This window comes from Trachymyrmex cornetzi, unplaced genomic scaffold (assembly GCF_001594075.2).
Source record: "Trachymyrmex cornetzi isolate Tcor2-1 unplaced genomic scaffold, Tcor1.1 scaffold833, whole genome shotgun sequence".
In the NCBI taxonomy this organism is placed as follows: Eukaryota; Metazoa; Arthropoda; class Insecta; order Hymenoptera; family Formicidae; genus Trachymyrmex; species Trachymyrmex cornetzi.
In genome coordinates, this window is record NW_017300173.1 from 2,434 (window position 1) to 21,341 (window position 18,908).

Below are 18,908 nucleotides of genomic sequence, written 5' to 3' on the forward strand. Positions count from 1 at the left end.
CGAGAACTGCCCAGTACGCCCATCAGAACTCCTGAGTACTCTCAAAATATTTTCGATGACCTTTCCCAAGTAGCGTATCTCGAAAACCGTTCACCCAATCGCTTAGTCACCTGATACTTTTCGTCAGAGCTCGTCGAGAACTGCCCAGTACGCCGATCAGAACTCCTGAGTACTCTCAAAATATTTTCGATGACCTTTCCCAAGTAGCGTATCTCGAAAACCGTTCACCCAATCGCTTAGTCACCTGATACTTTTCGTCAGAGCTCGTCGAGAACTGCCCAGTACGCCGATCAGAACTCCTGAGTACTCTCAAAAAATTTTCTAAGTCCGACGTCGAAAATTTTTTGAGAGTACTCAGTAGTTCTGATCGGCGTTCTGGGCAGTTCTCGACGAGCCCTGACGAAAAGTATTAGGTGAAAATTCGATTAGATGGCTACATAAGGAGATATGTGCTTTTGCAACCAATTTTTCAAATGTTTTAAGTACATATCTCTTTTATTTTTGGGTCTGTATTGATTTTAATCGCCTAGAACTCTTCGAAATAGACAGAATGACTATTAACATGTGACAGAATTATTGTATCTAAAAATTAATTTTTCAAAAATTTTTAACTTTTTTTTTATTTTTCAAAAATTTTTAACTTTTTTTTTATTTTTCAAAAATTTTTAACTTTTTTTTTATTTTTCAAAAATTTTTAACTTTTTTTTTATTTTTCAAAAATTTTTAACTTTTTTTTTATTTTTCAAAAATTTTTAACTTTTTTTTTATTTTTCAAAAATTTTTAACTTTTTTTTTATTTTTCAAAAATTTTTAACTTTTTTTTTATTTTTCAAAAATTTTTAACTTTTTTTTTATTTTTCAAAAATTTTTAACTTTTTTTTTATTTTTCAAAAATTTTTAACTTTTTTTTTATTTTTCAAAAATTTTTTTTATGTATCAGGAACTCTAGGTATTCACGAAATGAAGCTATTGGGCCGCTCAGAACTATTGGATCTCGATTTTCGATTAGAAGTTAGCACCCCATTTTTTAAAAATTGTTTAAAAATACTTATTAAGCGGAACTCTTGTTATAAATTATATAGAACTCTTTGTCTCGTCAAAAAGAAACGGGAACTCTATTCAGAACTCCTGAGTACTATAGTTGGGGTGCTAACTTCACATACCCGACGAAAAGCCTGTGTCTTTGATGTTCGAAATAACAGCATAACGTTTCTAAAAATACTCGACAAAATAATGAATTTTCTTTTACTAAATTATTTTTGTCTTACTGCATTCGTATTATTCATATTAAATATATACAGAGAAAATATTTACATGGTTTATTTTCTAATGCCATAACTTGATATAATTGCAATGGAAAAATAAAAGTGTTAATATTTTCGTTGCTAAATTTGTTTAAGTTGCATATATTATTTACCATTGTTGATTAACATGCTTGTTTAAGGAGATTGTTGAACTGACAGAACTATGAACTTCTTATTTTTTTGTTCGAGGAATACTCTATCTACTCGTACTTACACATTGAATGAAACTGGCGCGCGTCTAAAGAAAGAAAAGTACCATTAAATAGAAAGAATTCAAATAACAATATATTTAATTTAATGGAAATTAATTCATCTGAATTGCATTAATCGTATTTGAGAGTTTGAAGAATTACGTTTGAAACGTTAACTATTTATTTAATTCTTCAGAATACTACCTTATTTATTATTATATGTATTTTTCAAGGAACATAAATATTTATAAATACTTAAAATGTACTTTGTAAGATGTTCGTAATTTTTGCTTGCAACATTTGTGTTAATACTCATACTAATTCTCTACAACATTCTCGCTTTCTCATAAGATATTTCTATTAAGTTGCTAATTATTCCTAGGATAGACAACCTAAAATACACATTAGTTACCGAAGAGATAGTGTAGACGAAGAATTCTCGGGAAGAATAAAAGATTTTGAAGATAAACTGAAAGGGGCAACATCCTCCGAGAAGAAACCTAAAGATCTTTTACGTGCTATCGGTTTGTATATATTTTTCATTTATACATCCAATATCAATCAAGTTTTCGTTGTTATGTGTTAAGCGATGTCTACAATGAGATTTCAAGGCGTAAGTCTGGATCTACAGTAGGTGTTTTTTTAAGCCTTAACTCGTAAGAAATTGATCAATTACAATTGAATGTAAGAAGAATAATCGACTATGATGCATCCATTTCATATGGCTTAAGGCTTAAAAATCTATTGTAGATCCAGGCTAAAACTTAAACTTTAAGTCTTAAGCCGTAAGAAATTAATCAATCATAGTCAAATGTGAGGAGAATAATTGATTATGGTTGGTCAATTTCTTACAGCTTAATCTGTTAAAGCTTAAGTTTTACGCCTTAAATAAAAATGTTAATATTTTCGTTACTAAGGGTGCGTTCCGTTTCTCGCATGATGCGCATAATACATCGTTTATCCTTGTTGCTTACCAAATGTTAAACAAGGACAATGGATGCATCATGCGCGATACGGAACGCACCTTAAATTTGTTTGACGAATAAAAATATATATTATTTACTATTGTTGATTAATATGCTTGTTTAATCAGATTGTTCAATTGATAGAACTATGAACTTCTAACTTATTTTTTTGTTGAGGAATACTCCATTTAATATCATTGTAAACGCCGCTTTACAAATCGAGTAATAAAGTATATTTATACGTAGGTAAAATTGAGAAAACTGACTGGAACGTGAAAGAAATTGAAAAAAAAATCGAAGAGAACAAGATGGGTCGCAGCATTCGCCACGAACGTGTAGAAAAAGTGCCGAAATGGAGTCGCGAGCAGGTTGGCAAAAAAACACTCAATAGCACTGACATTCTCGCACTTTTTCAGATGTGTATATGTTTCATTCAGTTTTTAGCTCGGCAGATTAAGATGGAGAAGCGAGGCAACGATCAAAGGCACACCTACAGTAAGTACGCTGATATAGATAATACTCTGAGGAATATAGGCAAGAAGATTCAGGAAGGTAGCGCGCTCGGATACAATAAAGTTTCAGCTATGGCTGAACAATTTTCGAATAAAAATCAGGATGTGGAACCCAAGCTGCAGAAATCGGTAAATACAAACTTTAAAGTTTTCGTAGGAAAATAGTCAACGGAATATTAAAATTTTAACGTCCATAGCGTATTAGCGTTTTTATGTCTTACATCCCCGTTTTATAAAGAGAAGTTTATTTAATTAGGAGAGAAGATATAAATTACAGTAGGTTCGCATTCTTTAAGAAATTGACAATTTTACACAAAAGGTATTTTTATAAGATTTTGTTTAATCCTGGTACATGTATAACACGTATCAAAATATTCTAAAAATATGTCTGTACTATGTAGATATAATTCTTTTGATCTCTTGTTAAATTTTAATATGTTTATAATCTTATAGTCTGCAAAGTAAATGAAATTTTTCAGTAAACTAGGTTGTGATTATAAATACGTAAATTGTAATATAGGTAATTATATAGAATAGAGGACCCCCTCTTATTTAAAACAAAAATTGTGCTTTGAAAACAAAAATTTTCTTTGAAAACATTACTTTTTTATAATATTTGTTTTTAAAGCAGAAAATTTGTGATTTTATAACGACTTCAAGCAAAACGAAACGCCTCTCCGCCTAGGGACGTTCACACACAACTTTCCATGTGAAGAGAGGTCCACCCCACTTCTTCCACTACCTAGGGACGTACGACTTTTCAAGATTTTCAAAGTTTTTTACACTACAATAAAATATTTTTTTATTAAATATTTTTCGAGTTATAAAGCTTGAAAGTTACAATATCTACCACTAGCGTTAACATTACCCAAGGTATCCGACCTACGGCTGAAACCTCTTGAATGTTATTCATGATTATGACCCGGATAACGTTTATCAAAAGGCCATTGGAGATTGTTTCTCTTATTTTCATTTTTGTACTAAAAATTAATTTTTACTTAAAAATGAAAATAAGAAAAACAATCTCCATTGGCCTTGATCTTGACAAATGTTATCCAGGTCATAATATTCAAGAGGTTTTAGCCATTCAATAGATTTTAGTTGGTTGGACACCTTGGGTAATATTAATGCCGGTTGTATTGTAACTTTCAAGCCTTATAATTCAAAAAGTACTTAATAAAAGAATACTTTATTATAGTGTTTTGAAAAACTCTCAATATAAGCTACCAGAATATGTAATGAAAAATGGGGGGTTCCGTTTAAAAAATTCAAAGTGACCTGCTTGCTCTGATCTTGACAACGCCAACCAAAGTCAAACCAATGGTACCATCTTATGTCCCCCTCAAAGTCACAAAACTTTTATCTCGAGCATTTTTCCCTAAAATGCAGCGTTCAAGAGAATTTGAGGTGGTCAATTAAAATGGGACACTCGGTATATAAAATTAGGCACATACATTTTTAAATAATTTTTCATATTAAACAATGCAGAATTAATAATTGTTATATCAAATTGTATAACTTATTTTTGTTTAGAATACTAAACCTACTATCGCATTACCAGTGCAAGGGAGTTCAGAGATGTGCCATTTTTGCAATAAAAGAGTTTACCTTATGGAAAGACTAAGTGCGGAAGGCAAATTCTTTCACCGCGGTTGTTTTCGTTGTGAATATTGTTCTATCTCTTTAAGAATAGGTAATATTCTATTCTCTCTTTATAATATTTTATAAACCTTTTCTGATTTTATATAATTACTGTTATATACGAAATTATTACTATTATATAGGAAATCATACATTTGATCGAGAAAAAAACGGAGGACGCTTTTACTGTACGCAACACTTTGGATTATCGGGAACAATGAAATCTAGAGCAGAAAAAAAAAGGATTAACTTGGTGAATAAAGAAAATGTACTTAATGCTGCGACTGCATCAAAAACACCAGAAAAGGTATTAAAAAGCTTGTAATAATGATATAGAAATAAAACATAAAAATAAGAAACAGTTATTAAAATAATATTTATATATCTTTTTATACAATGTTTAAAACATTAAAAAATAATAAGCAATTATTTGAAATTATATATATATCGTGCTCTCAGGCCAAAACGTCCTTAGAAGGCATTGTTGGACTAGATTTACTTGATCGTGGTCAAACTCCAGAAAGAATTGAATTTGAAAATCTAGCAGAAATATCAGATCCCGAAGAAGGTCACAGTCAAATGGATGAAGATGAATGGACAGACAGAAATTTTGGTGCTTCTACTGCAGAAATGGGATCCAGTGATGATATTTCTGATATGAGGTAAACATGCATATATTATTTATATAATATTATTTATATAATATTTATATAATATTTTATTATAATAATTGTTCAAATTATCAATTTTTTGTAGTGATTCTGATGAGGATAATGAAGTATTTGAGGAAGCTATAGATCAACCACTAACGACTGAAGGAACTCTCGAATTAGCTAAAAATTGGACATTGCGTTATTCGCATCCACATGCTACAATCGGGCAATCTGACACTGGGAGCAACGAATATGAAGATTCTAGTGATGAATATACTAGTGAAGGTAACATTTATCATACATATATAAAAGTATATGTACTTACGCACAAAACATGTTAAAATTATACAACGTCAATATTTTTTGTTCTTTCATTTTACATAGCACGGTTTTCGTTATGAAAACATTCTATGTATCGATTTGAATTATAAAAAACAAAAAGAACAGAAGGAAAAAAAAGAACAGAATGTGTGATAATTTTAACAAATTCTCCAATTTATGTTTATATTGTAATATATATTTTGATTTCTTTATTAGACGATGAAAGCGACACTGCGACCGAAGACGAGGAAGACGTACGCGCGCGAGAGCTCCGAAAGCAGGAAGTATGGTTGAAGGTGCCACCGCGCAATTGTGATACCGATACCGGTTCGGAAACAGAGGTGAAGCAATCTCAAGGCTCTATAGATCCCGTTATAGTTAAAGAGTCATTCATTTCTTTCGAATCCAAAGTAACATCGCCCTCAATTTCCAACATGAATACAAATGATAATGATCTATCATCCGAGAGAAATACTTTCGGAGAACTGTTAAAATTCTCCAATGAGACAGCATTAATTTCTAATGAATTAGCTAAAAGTATGCACGATCAAGACAGTATGATTTCCACTCATAAAAATGGTGCATCTCTCAATGTTATTTCACAACTTTCTGAAAATGTAATTTGCGTAACTGATTCAATGTCTCTTCCAATGCCAAATAACACTAACGATGATATTTCGGATCAAAATGAATCCTTGATATTTTTGACAAGTATTGCTCTTAATCACTTAGACAAAGAAGATTGCAATTCTGAGTACGAAAGTTTTGTGGACGAAAATATTCGATTAGAATTAGACGAATCAGATGATAAAATTTACGACGATTGTTCACAAAGTAATATCCTCGATGTTAACATAAGAAGTCTTACACCAAATTCTATTAATTTCAATGCAAATGTTAATGATCGGAGTAGAAATAATCTAGTTAAGAATTCATTAAATTTATTTACAAATAATTTGAAAGGAGATTCCGTGTTAAATAGTTTGGCAGTTGGTTTAGAAACAGTTGCGAAAATTACAGTTGCAGATATTATACCTTGCGTTGAAACAAGCAAGGATTTCAGGGTTTCCGATAACGAAACTATCCTTAATGCTGATGAATTGCCGGGTGTGATCACTTCTTTGAATGAAAGCAAAAATTCTTTATCTTCTTCATCGTCAGAGATTTATCAATCGGTAGAGATGTTGCATAGTGACGATTCAATTATTAGCGATCACTTGGACGATTTAGTAGAATACTCGAAATCTAATTTGCTTGAAGAAACAGAAATATTTAAGTGTGAAAATATTAATGTTACTAATCAAAGCAAGGACAGCTATTTTATTAACAAAGATAGGAATGTTGAGTTTATTGATGATATTAATAATATTCATATGAGCAATATTATTGACAAGAATGTTGCCATACATTCAACAACTTCGATACCTCCTGCGAGCGTATTACAAGAGTCGATACACCCAATAGTAATAGTGACATCGCCATCTCCGACACAAGAGATACAGCTTGACGAATTATCTTTAGAAACTTCGAGATTACTGGTTCCCCTAGAATCGCGTAGTGTTCCGAGTTTTGGTAACTGTAATAACGCATTTGATAAGCTGAAGCGCGATTTAAAGCAAAGAAAAGCAAAGAATAAAACTATAGGAAATGGACTTCGACCACTGTCAACTGAATATGCCCAGTTGAAGATGAGTAAATATTTTACGGAGAATAAAAAAATTGTTTCGAAAAGTCAAGTTCCTACACAAAGTGAGGAAGTTGAAAATACATCTAATCTGAAAGTGGTAAAGTTACATATTAAGCCTAAATTATCCAATAGAATAAATGCAGAGGAAATGCTAAAATACTTTAATAAGACCAGTTCTTCAAATAATAACAAATCTAAAATTTCCAACATAATTGCTATTAAACAAAATGAAAGACGAAAGTTAGAAATTGATATCGAAGAAATAAGCAACTTGGACGAGAATGACATTGATGTGATTGATCAACAATTTAATCAAATCGAAGAGCAAAATAAAATTGCAAATTTGGAAGGTGATGAGATGAGGTCTCAGTTTTATTTGTCAGAATTTGAAGCAGTGCGTAATGATGAAAAGGAAACCGCATGCGATAGTTTAACAAGAAATGGTCTTATTGAATTAAATTCTCAATTAAATATTGACAATGATCATATTGATCCACTAACATCGAACTATAATATTCTTACATTAGAGAACAAAAATATTTCAGATACAGATGCAGATACAGATATGAATATAAATACTAACAATTTCAAATTTCCTACTGCTGTGATTTCCAACATATTGACGTTGCAAACAGATGTAAAAAATACAGATGATAGAAAAGAACAAAAAAGGATTAATCCAACAGACAACGGTCTGAATAGTGACATAAATGGAACAAATCAAGAAAAGAACGATAATATAAATTTAAACAACAACATGATAAACGATATAATCAAAGATGACAATATAATTAAAACAGATATACAAACCAATATTTCAAATAATACAAAAAATGAAGAAAAAAAAGCGAATACGATTAATTTAGATGGAACTATACTAACAATAAGTAATAATAGTGATGAAAAACAACCTAACAAAATACATATTTCAAGTGATAACCTGGATAAAGATAATAAATCAAAGAAAAATTTGTTATTCGGAAATAATATACTTCTCAATAGAAAATTAACTGCTTCTTCACGGTTAAATAATAATACAGATAAAGTTATCAAATACAATAGGTTGCATAAAAGCGATACTAATTTGAATGAAGATACACCGCGGGTTTTTTCTAAAAGTATTAACAGTTATTCTAAATCATTATCTGAATTAAAAAACACGACAACTAAAGATGAACCCGCAGTAAAGACAATAATCATCGAGAGAATAGTAAGTACATCTATGAATATTAAAGATACAATTATAAATAATAATTTAGCAGAAAATCGTGTTAAAAAAGTTCCTAAAAGGCCCGAGCAAAAAAATGTTTCTTATGACATAATTAGTCCTTTTCAAAAGACTTTAATAGAGAATCCTAATTTGAAAATTTCTAACACTGAACTCTCTCCGCCTGAAATTTCAGTAAGAAAATTAGCAAAAAAAAACTTAAAACTTTTATGTCGAAATCAAGCTATTGAAGATATGCCAAAACTACAAAGTCAAACTGTCGAGAATATTTCAAGATTATATGGTCAGAATAGCAATAATGTTTCTAGCATTCAAAGTCAAGATGTGGAAAAGTTTTCAAAAGTTAAGAGTCGAGACATTAAGGATGTTTCAGAAGTAATAAGTCGAGATGTTAATGATGTCTCGAAAATTCATTGTCAAGATATTCAAAATCCTGATACTAATTCAATAGATGTTCAAAGACCAATAATACGAAATGTCGCAAAATTACAAAGTCGGGACATTACGAATCTTCCGAATTTCAACAACGAAATTATGAAAGATGTTAAAAATATTATGATAGCAGAAAATCATAATGTTGCCGATATGTCAAAATTACAAAGTCAAAGCAGAAGTGTAACGTCGGCTCAAGAAGTTTATCATACAAATTCGCATTTGTCAAATAAACCTGAGGAATCTATCAAATTTATTCCTAGAAATGGTCAATCAAAGAAAGACAAATGCGTAATTTCATAATGTTAATATAATAATATCTGTGCTATTATTATTAAATTATTTTGTAATATAGTGCTTTATAAGAAATGCTTTCACTTATATATACGTTTTATTATAATTATCTAACTAATACAACTGTTTAGTATTTTTGAATATTAAAAGTTTATGAAAGTTCCCACGCTACATAAATAATTTTCAAATTATAAATAATTAAAAACGAATAATTTCTCGCAAATTAAGTTTCAAGAATACGATTAAATATTAAACTCTTACTCCTCTGTCAAATCAAAGCTTTATTTATAAAACTTGAGGTCTCTCTAGTTTTATCAAAACATTTAATATTAACGATTCTAAGAAATGCGAAGAATTGCGAAAAATATAACATACAATTGAATTTTTGTTGGAAAACTATTTTAGACTGGTCAAATCTATTTAAGTGATCCAATGTTATTATATTTTATTATTCTGCATATTTACTGCAAATTTATTAAATATTGATAGATTATATACATATTTTACTTCTATATACTTATATATTAAACCAATCCGTATTTTACCAATACTTCAATTAATATAATAAGGTTAATTCGAACAAATTAATAAATAAACAAGAAAGGGCGAGCCAAGCTGGATGTTAATGCTATACAGGGTGTATATTAAATCTCATATAAAAACAAACGTTTTAAACCTCTATCAGGTCATACTCAATGTTTAAAATTTGCCTAAAACGTTAAAACTACGAAAAATAATTTTGATAGAAACAATAAAATAATATAATTATCCCTAATTCCTGTTTTACGTGTTTTACATATTTCGATATAAATAATAAAATAATATAATATAATTTCTGTTTTCGACTATAATAAAGAAGAATTAAGATCTTAACGAGACGAGAAAATTTGTATATTAATATTGTTTCTTTGCATGATTCTAATGATTTAACAAATAATTATTTTATTATATCTTATATTAAAGATGTTTCCGAAAAATTTAAATCGATTGCAAAAAGGAATAACTTTACAGTTGCCTTTAAACCTATAAATGCTTTAAATTCTATTATAAAAACAGGTAAAGATAAATTAAAAACTATGGAACAGAATAGTGTCATTTATAAGATTGATTGTCTCGATTGTAACGCTTCTTATGTAAGTCAAACAAAAAGGAAGATTGGAATTAGAATTGCTGAATACAAATCTAGCTCTTCAAAATCTAGCAACGCACACACTATAGTTGCACAGCATCAAGTCCAGTTATATCACAGCTTTGACTGGGAAAATGTTTAAATTCTTGACATCGAACCTTCTTTGCACAAGAGACTTACATCTGAAATGATATTCATAAAAAAACAAATAAACGGAATTAACAAACAGACTGATACGGAGAAATTTCCAGAAATATATTTACCTCTATTAAATACTTCATCTATATCATGATATTAAAATTACCATTAGCGCCACATAATTTGGTATAAATATGTTGACTCAGTAATGGAACTCTGCATTTTAGTTTTGACTCATAATTTTAATACATCTATTTTTCCAATTCCTGTATTTGCTGGTTGATATATTGTTAACACAGGTAATATATTAGAATTTACAGTTTTATATAAATAATTTTCTTTTTTTGACGCTTATTATCTATAAATATAACAGAATCGGGAAATCTTGTGTTCAATATTATACATCGCGGAATTTTATCACGAACCTTGATGAATTTCCTTTCTCTTCTTGAATACTTCTCAGGGTGAACGAGGAATAATTTTTGCCGAAGAATTACTCTTTTTGTATAGAGAAGGAACCGATTAGTTCACGAATAAAATTATTGTTGTCGACTAAATAATTATAAAGAATTGTATTAATCTGCGACTTTCTAATTGCTATTAATTGAATTTACTTTGTATGCTAAACACGTACTTATCTTTAACTGAAGATGGTCTAATTTAAAACCGAAACGTCTGAATTTTTGTAACTTCTTGATAATAATATAATATATTATAGGACCGTACGTGATAATACAAACTATAGAAATCAAAGCCTTACACGGTCTAGCTGGATCTTAATGCTTGTATGATTCTTATGTGAATTTATATACTACGTATGTAGTCCCACAGAAACGCGCGCCGAAAAATTTCCGGTCTTGAAACGCTAACTCTACTAAACTACCGCAGTAATATCACGAGTTAAATTGACTAGCAATTTAACAAATTTTTGATGTTTATTCGCATCTTCGAAAATATCTTAATAATGATGAATAACATATTAAAATCTGTAAATAATTAATTCACATAAGAATCATACAAGCATTAAGATCCAGCTAGTTCGTGTAAGGCTTTGATTTTTATAGTTTGTGTTATCACATGTACGGTCCTATAATATATTATATTATTTATTTATGTCGCCTAAAGAGACGTTGTTCCTTCATATGCCAATTATTGCGAAAAATATTACTAAGGCCTCGGTAGTTTAAAGGCTTAGGACGCTCGCACGGTATGCAAGAGATCCGGGTTCGACTCCCGGCCGAGGTAATATTTTTCGCAATAAGAATTAATTATTTACAGATTTTAATATGTTATTCATCATTATTAAGATCGTTTCGAAGATGCGAATAAGCATCAAAAATTTGTTAAATTGCTAGTCAATTTAACTCGTGATATTACTGCGGTAGTTTAGTAGAGTTAGCGTTTCTATGGGATTACATACGTAGTATATAAATTCACATAAGAATCATACAAGCATTAAGATCCAGCTAGACCGTGTAAGGCTTTGATTTCTATAGTTCTTGATAATATATAATTTTTGCTGCCGACAACTAGCGTGAATGGTTTATTGCCTCTTATTTTTATATTAATTGAATGATTGGCCGTCCATCCGTTCCATCAAAAAAGAAGAACTGCGAGCGATATGTAAAACGCGTAAGAATTAGGGATTATTATATTATATTATTTTATTGTTTATATCGAAATATGTAAAACACATAAAACAGGAATTAGGGATAATTATATTATTTTATTGTTTATACACCAAAATTATTTTTAGTAGTTTTAGGCGAATTTTAAACATTGAGAGTGACCCGATAAAGGTTGAAACGTTTGTTTTTATATGTAGTATATGAGATTTAATATATAGCATTAACATCTAGCTTGGCTCATGGCTCTTTCTTATTTATTTATTAATCCGTATTTTTTTTTTTTTTTTTTTTTTTTTTTTTTTTTTTTTTTTTTTAAAAAAATTTTTTTTTTTTTTTTTTTTTTTTTTTTTTTTTTTTTTTAAGTTGAAGTTAGGAATATAACTGAGATTTGCGATTTTACAATTTAGGTACAGAGATTTCTGAATTGATACATTATATAATTCATAATTTCTTTCTTAAACATCTTTAGTAGATATCGTAGTTGTGTAATTTTAAATTAGAGAAAATTGTGAGATGTATTAATAAAGTAAAAAAAATACAAGCAAAATTCTTGGCTGATGGTGATTGATTTTTAAATTTTCAATGGGGCTAATTTTTAATCGACCAATTATATAAGGAGCATTGAAAAAAAGGTAATCCATCTTGTTGTGTATGAATGGTGTGTTATTGAACTAATTTATTATTAACATTGACTCAAATCATTAATCGTTGATGTTTGCTTATTCTAAAAAAAGTAGGAGTTTGCTCACCAATATTGACTAATTCATTTAGAAATTACCACCAGCCAGTAGTACTTTATTAAATGTCTCACCATGTTTTTGTTTTAATTATAAAATATGTGATAAAATATTGGTTTATACATACATATAAACACTATTTACAGAAATAACACATGTCAGAATATATCCACTCGTAATCAGAATATTAGCATCTGTGTCTTTCTTTATTCAACACTTACTAATTTATTAAACTCTTGCTTATTATTCTAGTTATATATTTGTTATAATTCTCATTCATTTAGCACACTTTGATCTATAGGTTGTATCTTCGGAAGATGCATCGACTGATGAGAGTGTGGAAAATTCCGCAACTGAGATTTCGACCGACTCTGAATTCGAGCACGATGAAGCGACTCCTACACAGCATGAGATTCCCGAAATTACCATCAACGATTCTTATGTGCGAAAAACGAGAGGCGCTTATGTTGAACCGAAGAAGGTGCAGGTGAAAAGTAAGATGATCTCTTCGATTAATGGCAACTTGACACAGGACAAGAAACAGCAAGACACTAGGGAGCGATTTTTGGAAGACCATATTAAGATGGAGTTGAATAAAGAAGTAAATTGTAACGTGCCAGCTTCTGTTGATACAAATAACTGCATACCGTTGTTAAATCCACGAAAGGGAGATTATCTTTTGAATCGTACTCATTCCACTGGCGGAATCGCTTCGAGGCTCTCTTTGGAATTGAAAAAACGTTATTTATTGGGAGGATCAGCGTTAGGTGGTTCCATCATAAAATCAGGTTCGACATCTAATGTAGACACGAAGTTGAGAAATTTTACTGATGCAATCTCCCAGCATCAGAAGTTGTTAAATCCAGCGCCAGAGCCTAGTCCTACCATGCAGGCATTTCTTCAAGGTACCTTTATTTTTACACTTTCATGTTTTTAATAGTATTTCAATATATTAATTTCTATATTATTTTGTAACATTTCTAATACCCAAAACTTTTCAATAACACAGGCCTGCAGCCGAGTTACACATTTCAACCAATTTTGTCTATCGTCATCCCCACTCCTTTTGTTTCATAGCGTTTAGACCGTGCGCGGAGACATAAAACGCTCAAACTCAAGGATGATATTAACCGTAACTTATACATGGCACTATAGGTCTATAGGACTTTGAAACATATTGCCTCACATTCACTGTTTACAAATTTTTATTATTATAATTATAATTATTATTTTGTTAGAAACTCAATTTATTTATTAAAAATAATTTTTTTGATATTTATTTTAGTATGCAAACTTAATTAACACACGTGTTCCATATTGAAGTGTTACTTTTGAATTTCTAACATAATAATAATAATAATAATAAAAAATTGTAAACAGTGAATGTAAGGTAATATGTTTCAAAGTCCTATAGCCCTATAATGCCCTGTATGAGTTACGGCTAATATCATCCCCGAGTTTAAACGTTTTATTCAAACGTCTCCGCACACGGTCTAAAATGTCTAAATGCTATATAACATAACAATATTTATGATATATTGAAAAAAGAGAAAAAAAAATTGTAAAATGATATATTCTTGAAAAGCATTTTTTATGTGTACGATTGTATTTTTTTAAGGTACTAGTAAACTGCGAATCAACAATGCACCGCTTTCTCCATTATCGCCTACAATTTTATTTTCTCGACAATTATCATCTGATCATTGCCGAAATTCATCGAATAATATCGCGAAACCGACAACCTTGATAGAAACATCCAAGACGCAGCAATTACCTGATTTAGTAAAAGAATCCAGTATCTTGAAATCGAAAACAGCACCCAACATCTGCAGTGAATCATCGATGAAAGACAGGGAGTTAATCAACGAACAAGTATTTCTACAGCAAACTAATAACTTGACGAAAAACGCTGTAGAGGATATAAAAAGCTCGCAAAATGCTGAGAAAATTCTATCAAACAACATGGAAGAAAGTAATGGTTTTAGACCGCGTAGTCCCCTTCACGAAACATCTATTGTCGTGCCGCAAGTAGATTGGAGCAAGAAGAACGAAGACAAGGATGCCAGTTCGGGCGATTCTGAGATAGATAGTGATTCATTATCTTCCTTTAATTCTAACGGAGCAATTGAGAACGAACAACTTGTTGCTGTAAATCTTTCGCCACCTAGATTACAGATTCACAGCACCGATGGCGATCTTTTATTGGATGAAGGAATTGATCGATACGAACATTATAATCCTGACGATGGCCAGACTTTCGAACCAGATTCTATCGAAGTCTCCTTTCTGCAGGATCGCCGATTACATGATTCAATTAACAATACACATACTATTGAAATTGTAAATAATAATATGGAACAATTAGACTTGCGGGATGACAGCAGGAGTAACTGCAGTAGTTCTACTTCCGAAGCTTCGGCAATGTCTAATAAACAAGACGATTCCGAGGAAAACGACATTACCACCGCAGCATTCACTGAAACAGAATTTTCCGAATGGGCTCGCGACGGGGAAGCTTTGGTTTCTGAAGACCTTCGTGATGTAGAACTTGATATCGATCCTGGTTTTATCACTGTACGAAGAAATAATACAAAACTATCCTCTACACTTGCTAGAATTGTTAAAGAAGAGGATACGGAACTCGACTATTCTATGATCGATCGAGTAGTCGATCAACAGGAATACCCGAACAATAATACGTCAAAACTGTTAGTCAATGGCGAAGACATTAATTACATGGACACGGACAATGAGTCACTGCTGGATGACAGTCTCCAAGATGCCTCGAATGTCGCGATGCTGAAAAATCGAGGCTACATCGAATTCGTAAATGTCAAGACAACTCTTTCCAATATTCCTGTTTCAACTAACATGCGTAATCTACCAGTCGCTGATGCACCGATAGCGAGACTCGATCTGGAAAATGACTCGTACGATGAAGACGAAGAAGAAGGCTTCAAGGACGCTAATGTGATTGAGATTGATCCAATTACTATGGAGGATGTGATGGGCAAATTAAACGAGCCTATTATGAATAAATCATCAATAAAGCCGGAAATTCGAACTGAGGAACAAGGTGAAGATGAATTTAAGGAGAACGTAAAGCGGGAACAATTAGCAGAAGCTTTTAATAAAGAATTACTTCAATCGATAGAGGAAGATAGTCTGTTACTTGTTGAACCAGCGGAAGATACGACTACTAGCGAAGTCGTTACAGTGCTTGCCAGTCCGATTAACCCTCAGGTGTCTATAGTTCCTGTAAAAATGACAGAGAAACACGAGGAATTAGCCAAGGTGGATTCCAACAATCCAGACTATCTAGAATACGTAAAGAGATTGCAATCTCGAATCGCAGAGTTTAGCAACGCCAAGGATTCCATTGACGTAAGAAAATCAAGACGAAAAAACTCGAAAAGCTTAGCGCAGACACGCACCGCAGAAATGATCACTGAAGAGATTAAGTGTCAAGAAACAATGAGTGTAAACGATAACAGTAATGGTATCAATTCACCAGCGACCTCGAGGAAACTTGAAGAAATTACAAGAGAACGGTCAAAGCAAAAGGATCTTATTCAAAATCTTCTAATGGATAAACTTGAGGCTCACAAACAAAAGTCAGCCGAAAAAAAGGCCCGAAGAGCTGCCAGAGCTTCATCTTTTACCACCGGGCTATCACCGATAAAACCGTCATTATCTAATATTTCTTCCGTTGGTAACAAGTTTGTGCCTACTTTTATAATGTCACCAATAAACAGTCCTACTCACACAATTTTCGGGGAAGCGAATAAGTCGTCGAATCTTTCGATGGCTTTGTACTCTTGTGAACAGACCGATCAAGAAGAAACCAAAGAAAAAATCCCAAAGAAGGCAGACGAAAAGTCGATTACTACTAGTCTAGAGGATGCTTTTAAAACGCCACTTGTACCACCAAGATTGAAAAACGAGGAAGCGAGGAGGACCACCGAAAAGGCCAGACAGGATGCTCGAGAACGAGCTAGAATGAAAAGCGATGAAGACTTGGGTTTAAGTCCTGAAGAGAAAATTAAAGAATTAAGAATGAAGGTGACGCGGAGGCAACTCTCTATGGACGATACGAAAAAGGGCGATACGCCGAAGACTGAGAGAATTAAATCGTATAACTTTAGCGCAATACATAATTCAGAGCTGAAATTACAAATCAGCAAAAGTACCGATAATATGAAAAACGTCGCAAAAAAAATTAATTTCCAAAAACTGCCAGCGACTAGCGCGAAATCGATGGACGAGATGCTAAATACTGCAGGTTTCTCACTTTCGGATAATAATAGCATGATAATCAAACGGGACAAAAAACCGAAGGATTCGGAGAGAAGAAAAAGTATTATACAGGCAGTGTCAGATTTCTTCTTCAAAAAGGAAACAAATCCATCGCCCAATCAGAAGGACAAGTTATCGGTATTCCGACTGACTTCAAGAGGGTCAAAAGGAAAAGTTAGTATTATCACTATTATTATTATCATTAATATTATTATTAACATATGAAATGTTCTGAGAAAGAAAACTATAATATATTGTTTCTGTATGTAAAACGCAGATTGATAAAACTATTCCATCGAAATGCGACATGAGACCTAAAAGTGTATGCGAAGATATGCTCGTAGGAAATTTCTTCACTGAAAAGCCACCACCTGTGCCGCCACCACCGCTTAATTATTCTACGTATACCACTCGAGTGTCAGCGGGTACGACTTATACAAATATTCTTATCATTTTACGAGAATATGTTGTAACGTTATTTAAATTACAGAGTATGCATCTGTGTCACATGCACATTGTACTTTTTGTGATAATAAATACATAAATTATTTGATTTCATTATCATAAAATAACAGTTCTATTTTGTGAGTTATTATATATTGTACGCTATTTTAAAATAACTCTTATGTTACAAAACAGAAAGTAATGTATTTGGACTAATCCCTTTTATATTTGTATTTTTCTTGTTAATTATCTCGTTAATGATACAAGGATACAAAATAATATTGTATTATGATAATTTTATACCTTTATGTTTTAGATGACAGTTTATCAGATGACGATACTAAAACAACTGCTTTATCAGCGTCATGCACGCAAAAAGTTACGGCAACTGAAGAATCGTGCAATAGCGTTTCTCGTAAATTGAAGACTACTAAAAAAATAACTAGACAAGCACAATTAAAGAGGTAAGGCGTAATATACTTGTATTATATTTAAATAAAGAGAACAACATGCCAAAACAAATTTGAGCATACTTATATATGCTTGTAGTGCAATTTTAATTTGAAAATTCTGCTAAATTAAATACATTTTCAAGATTACGAATGGCCCAAGAAATACAAAGAAAACTGGAAGAAACTGAAGTAAAACAAAAAGAATTAGAAAGCCGGGGCGTAAGTGTCGAAAAAGCGCTGCGTGGTGAAGGAGGTAATACAATATTATTTACATATGTATAGATTCCTTTCAAGTTTTTAATATTTAAGGCCCCTGACTAGTCGCGGCGGTCATGTTGGAATTGTGACGTCAGAAGCAAGGAATGACACGTAAATTTACGCACAATGTCATTTGTAAACAAAGACAATTTGGACGAAACGAAATGATGGGATCGCTTTAAAACACTTGTAAAAATCGATGACAACTGTCCTTTCCTCCCTTGATAGTCAGTAAATGGTCGTAAAAGACTCGTAAAGTGAGCCTATATTCTGGCAGAAACACGCGGTTTCACAACTGTTGAAACGAGTTAAATATACACTTTTACGTATAAAATTCCAAGATAACTTTAGTTGTCATCGAAAATTACGATTTTGAGAAGTACGAAATAAGTCACATTATCATAATTAAGCAAATAATAACGAAATCGCGTTGTACACAAATTTCGTTGTCAAAACTTTTCCACGCCTATAAGTTCGGCCATTTATCGTGGTGTGGCGCTGTAACACACATGCAAGTAGAGACCCTTTACTAGAGACTGATCATTTCGGGACTTTTGCTGATTGGTGCACGTGACTTCAGCACACTAATGGCGGCGCC

At 31.6% G+C, this 18,908-nt stretch overlaps 1 protein-coding gene across 3 annotated transcripts in view; it reads left to right on the top strand.

The window, feature by feature from the left end:
- Mical (Molecule interacting with CasL) overlaps positions 1–18,908 on the top strand; it is a 29,109-nt gene that overhangs the window by 1,686 nt on the left and 8,515 nt on the right. Inside the window, exons 2-14 of one of the 3 annotated variants that reach the window (XM_018519728.1) lie at positions 1,878–2,019; positions 2,707–2,828; positions 2,877–3,101; positions 4,506–4,665; positions 4,757–4,920; positions 5,073–5,275; positions 5,370–5,551; positions 5,804–5,928; positions 13,162–13,765; positions 14,479–17,330; positions 17,434–17,581; positions 17,917–18,064; positions 18,196–18,305. In XM_018519728.1, the coding sequence (XP_018375230.1) occupies positions 1,878–2,019; positions 2,707–2,828; positions 2,877–3,101; positions 4,506–4,665; positions 4,757–4,920; positions 5,073–5,275; positions 5,370–5,551; positions 5,804–5,928; positions 13,162–13,765; positions 14,479–17,330; positions 17,434–17,581; positions 17,917–18,064; positions 18,196–18,305 (5,185 nt within the window). Of the gene's footprint in view, positions 1–1,877; positions 2,020–2,706; positions 2,829–2,876; positions 3,102–4,016; positions 4,405–4,505; positions 4,666–4,756; positions 4,921–5,072; positions 5,276–5,369; positions 5,552–5,803; positions 5,929–13,161; positions 13,766–14,478; positions 17,331–17,433; positions 17,582–17,916; positions 18,065–18,195; positions 18,306–18,908 lie in introns of those variants that run through there. The other 2 variants (XM_018519729.1, XM_018519730.1) reach the window with 2 other exon arrangements.